Source organism: Sorex araneus, chromosome 3, assembly GCF_027595985.1.
Source record: "Sorex araneus isolate mSorAra2 chromosome 3, mSorAra2.pri, whole genome shotgun sequence".
Taxonomy (NCBI): domain Eukaryota; kingdom Metazoa; phylum Chordata; class Mammalia; order Eulipotyphla; family Soricidae; genus Sorex; species Sorex araneus.
In genome coordinates, this window is record NC_073304.1 from 49,893,600 (window position 1) to 49,898,399 (window position 4,800).

A 4,800-nucleotide genomic window follows, 5' to 3' on the forward strand; every position below is an offset into this window, starting at 1 on the left:
TCGGGCCGCACCGCCCCCGGGGTCCTGGAGCTCGAGCTGTCCACGGATGTGCCTGCCGTATCGGCGCAAAGCATCTCGATTTCCCCGGCACTCGGCTCTCCGAGTCTTCCGGAGACCAATAACGTCCCTTTCCCCGGCGGAGCCGAGTCTTGGCCCTGCGTGCGGGTCTGCGGAGATACCGCCCGACGTCCCGGCTCGCACCCTCCGAAACAGGCGAACGACGGGGCGCCACAGGCGAACGGCGGGGCGCAACGTCCCTTTCCGGGAGCGCGCGGAGCGGTAGGGGGAGTTGGGGCGGAGTCGAAAGAAGAGGTCCCGTGTCCCCGCTTTACCTTTTCTCCTCACTCCTGGGTGCTAGACTTGCCTTCAAGGTTGCACCCCTGAGCTCTTCCTTTCCCCACACTGGCCCAGGCCTTACCTTAAGCACTGTGTTTCACCTGGGCTGTGCTTTCGTGCTTGTGAAATGGTGCCCAGTAATAACGATCTTCAGTTCAACGGTGACAGTGAAGTTTTCCTTAAATAAGCATCCCTGTTGGAGATACTGAACCTGAAAATGTTATCTATTGATTTCCTACCCTGGGTCTATGTCGTTGACTCATTATAATAAAGGTAATAAAAATTACTCTCCCCCCCATTTGGTATTTTGCATGTGACAACACTACTCTGCATTTAGCAGAGGGTATTTGATCAATGGCTAGAAAGAAACGAAATAGAATTTACAGTTTAGAATTTGCAACAACTATACTTAAATATGCAAAAACTTGGACTGTTGGCAGGAACATACAAAACCCAAGAATACAGGAGAAGGGACTCAAACCTTTATTTGGTATTTATAGCATGGGTTGTGATTTATCACAGACTCAGAAATTAAGTTTTAAGTGTATGAAAGTTACAAGTTATAAACAACCGGATTTCAGAGTGGTACAATGGTGTATGCTACTAAAAATATCTCCCTAACTACCAGTCTCCAAAAATAAATAACCAAATGAAAAATACTATTCACAAACTATTCAAGTGAGATATTTTATTAACTAATAAGTTAATATTGAGCTGATAGTATGATGAACCTATAACACTTTGATATTTCATTCCTCCCACCCTAACCTTTCTCTAGTGCATCCACTTTCAATGACTGAAATACTTAGATTTGATGTTCATTTTCGTCTTACTTGACCATCTAAAACCCAAGAAGTTGAATACTTAGTCGTACTCTTTATACAAATAAAACCTCTGACGTCACAATGTTCAGTGGTCTCAAGTTACCCTTCATTGCAAACTGATTATGGAAATATACGAGGAACATTTTTTAAAAATAAGTTTTATTTACTTTATTTTTTCTATAAAAACTGTGGTGGCTACAAATGGAGCCCAAATTTCCTACACGGAGACTCATAGAGTAGCCAGTGAATTCCTAGGGCACTTGGTGACCTCTTTTCAGAGGTCCTCCATGAGATGACATCAGTGGTGGCCTTGTTTAAGTTTTCCAGGTGACAGTGCAGCTGACTGTTGTACCAACCATCAGCAATAGACTCTTGGACACAGGATCCAAGACTGCCAATGTCTCCCCGTGCAGGGATGAGGCTCCATGAGCAGAGAACCACAGTGACCGGTCAGCTTGTAAAGAATTGTGTGGACCTGACCACTCTTGGTCTCCCAGTAGCGTTACTGCAGAGAAAAGCTGGAGAGCTTAGCCAGAAGATGGACCCCAGACCTCAGCTGCTACTACTGCAAAATTTTTGTATGGTCCAGAACCTGCCAGGAGTGCCCTGATCACCCCTGGGTGTGGCTCAAAGCCAACGGTGGTGGGGGAAGGCGTATCGAGCACCTTTACTTTTCTGGAATGGTGTATTTATTTAAAATGTTGTGTCAGTGTAAAAAAAAAATAAATTTAAGAGTATTTTTAAAAAACATAGAGCCCCCTATCGTTGGCTCCTAACGATTACAATCTATTTTAAGTTATTTTATAAATGTAACCAGTAGGTGTCAGTGCTGAGTCCAGCAGAAAATTCTGTTTTTCAAAGTAAATTTTAAGTAAAAGAACGAAAATTGGGGTGGGGGTGGGAGGGATACTCGGTTCATTGGTGGTGGAGAATGGACACTGGTGGGCTCCCGAACACTGCATGAGGGAAAAACAAGCACGAAATATATGAATCTGTAACTGTACCCTCACTGTGACTCAGTAATTAAAAAAAAATAAAAGAACGAAAATTGGTTAGATTAAACATAGAAATTATCTCCGATTCAACTCAAGGGCTCAAAAGAGACAGGGTCTCGCTATGTTGCCCAGGCTGGAGTGCAGTGGCTATTCACAGGCGCGATCCCACTACTGATCAGCACGGGAGTTTTGACCTGCTCCGTTTCCGACCTGGGCCGGTTCACCCCTCCTTAGGCAACCTGGTGGTCCTCCGCTCCCGGAGGGTCACCATATTGATGCCGAACTTAGTGCGGACACCCGATCGGCATAGCGCACTACAGCCCAGAACTCCTGGACTCAAGCGATCCTCCGGCCTCAGCCTCCCGAGTAGCTGGGACTACAGGCGCGCGCCACCACGCCCGGCGAAGGAACTGCGGCGCACTAGGGCTCTAAAGGCAGAGTTGCGGTGACGTCACGGCAGCCCCGCCCCGCCCCACCTCCCTCCCCCTCCCTGGACTTCAGCTCAATTTCCCGGGCCGCTCCACTCGCTGGCTCGCAGCACTGCACATGCGTGGTCTGTCATCGCTGCATTCTGGGTAAAATCCCGGGCCCAGAATTTTCAAGAGCGCACGCGTGGGCCCGTTCCTTCCTTTTGCGTCGTTGCCTCTGAGCGAGCAAGATGGGTCACCAGCAGCTCTACTGGAGCCATCCGAGAAAATTCGGCCAGGGGTCGCGCTCTTGGTGAGTAAGAGTTGAGCTGGGGGGCCCCGGGCCGCTGCTGGGAGGGATTCTCGCGAAGGAAGCCCTGTGGGCGCGGCGCGTGTGCGGTGTGTGTGTGGGGGCCGAGTCGGAGCCTGAGGGCCGCCGCCGCCGCCATCACGGGCCTCCTCGGCGGGCGAGCGGGCGGGCGGGCGGGCGGGCTCCGCGCCGGGCACTGACGCCGCCTTTGCTCTCGCAGCCGCGTCTGCTCCAACCGGCACGGCCTGATCCGGAAATACGGCCTGAATATGTGCCGCCAGTGTTTCCGCCAGTACGCGAAGGACATCGGCTTCATCAAGGTACGGCCCGCGGCTTCTCCGCGCCCGCGAGCGCGTGTCCCGCCCGGGGGCGCCGCGGGGGGGTTCAGCGGACCAGCGGGGTGGGGAGGGGGCCGAGGGGGAGAGACCTTGGAGAAGGTGCCTTTCTTCTGACACGTTTAGCTGCCGCGTGTTTTGTTTTTCTTTTTTTAATGGCTGGGTAAATTTACCCGCCGTTTATAAAGCACCTTTTTTTTTTTTCCCCAAATATGTCACGTAGTTTTGGAGATTTCACACCCGAGTATATGTGTTTCAGCCCGAAATGCTTGATAGCGTTATAAAGGTGGGATATGAGCTTGAGGCTTGAGGTTTGGGACAGGTAATAGAGATAATAGGTTTTACACCCTTTATTTGGTGGAAGTGGGGGCCGGAGTGATAGGACAGCGGGTCGGGCTCTGGTCTTGCACGCCCGCCGGCCCCAGGTTGATCGGGCAGTCCTGAGCCCACCGGGAGTGAAGCCCGAGCGCAGAGAGGACAGGGCACCTCAAAAAAGGTGGCCGTGAGTTCTTATATTGAAGGTCTGAGATCTTTACTTCCTCGTACATAATTTATTGCGGATATTCAGTGGAACCAACTTGAAGATAGGTACCGCCCATGCCGTTTTACGTTGGCTCTAAGACGTTTGGGGGCGCAATCGGTTTGAGATCCGCTTGCTGGGTGTTGGGAGGAGGAAGTCCATCTCGGACTGGTAGAGGGCAGTGGATATCAAAACGCTTGCCATATGATTACCTACTTACTGAGTCTAATGGGCAGTTACTGCATGGGAAGGGAACATTACCATATTCGTTCTACTTGGGTGATTGCACAGCAAGTTGTACTAGGCTGTAGTGTTGATAGTTGGCTTGGGTCACGATCTCTGGTTTTAGCCTCAGTTCCTTCATGAATCAGTTTTGTGAAAATAGAAGGGATATTAAAGCATTTTGAATTAATTTCTATTCTCCCTTGCTTTCCCCCTCTAGTTGGACTAAGTGAACTTCTGGCGTTGGTCATCAGAAACATCTACCTGGCAGCTGGAACACATGCAGATCTTTGTACATAAAATAAAGTGACTTCAATTATCAGTGTGTTCGTATTATGTATGGTGTGATAGGTACATTTATCTTTCCTTACCTGTTTACGGAAAGTTGCCCCTGATCAACTAACGTCATTGGTAGCAGCAAGAATAAAACTTTCAATTTTGGAATTGGCACGGGCGGGAGGGTGTGTGTGTGTGGGGGGGGGGTGTGGATGCTTTGAAACCTGGTCTAGGAGTTAGTCCACGGGAGGGTGGGTGTGTGGGTGCTTTAAAACCTGGTCTAGGAGTTAGTCCACGGGCGGGAGCGTGGGTGTGTGTAACTTTGAGAACAGTGAAGATGAGGTTTTTTGTTGAATAAAATGGGTTTGAAAGCAATGATAAAGATTGAAAAAACATGCCTACATGTGAGTTGACTTAACAGGCAACAGCAGTATGGGAAGAATTCCTGGAACCTTTCGCATTCAGAATGGTGGGGTAAAGCAAATGAAAACTAGAAAGCTGCGTTGGGTGTTACCAGTGCTGATAAAAGTAAATGATTTGAGATGAGTTTACACTTGGAAATGGAGAGGTAGTAA

General features: G+C 49.3%; 1 protein-coding gene across 1 annotated transcript; it reads left to right on the plus strand.

The window, feature by feature from the left end:
- Nucleotides 1-2,716: 2,716 nt before the first annotated feature.
- RPS29 (ribosomal protein S29) lies at nt 2,717-4,397 on the plus strand. The gene is made up of 3 exons (XM_055132432.1): nt 2,717-2,875; nt 3,093-3,192; nt 4,170-4,397. The coding sequence occupies exons 1-3, from the start codon at nt 2,814-2,816 to the stop codon at nt 4,176-4,178; spliced, it is 171 nt and encodes a 56-aa protein (XP_054988407.1). The 5' UTR covers nt 2,717-2,813; the 3' UTR covers nt 4,179-4,397.
- Nucleotides 4,398-4,800: the final 403 nt, after the last annotated feature.

Bases quoted from the DNA above. Each gene is read 5' to 3' on its own strand.
- RPS29 (XM_055132432.1), top strand. From the start codon at position 2,814: ATGGGTCACCAGCAGCTCTACTGGAGCCATCCGAGAAAATTCGGCCAG. The intron at 2,876-3,092 runs GTGAGTAAGAGT...TTGCTCTCGCAG, and splicing joins GGCCAGGGGTCGCGCTCTTG to CCGCGTCTGCTCCAACCGGC.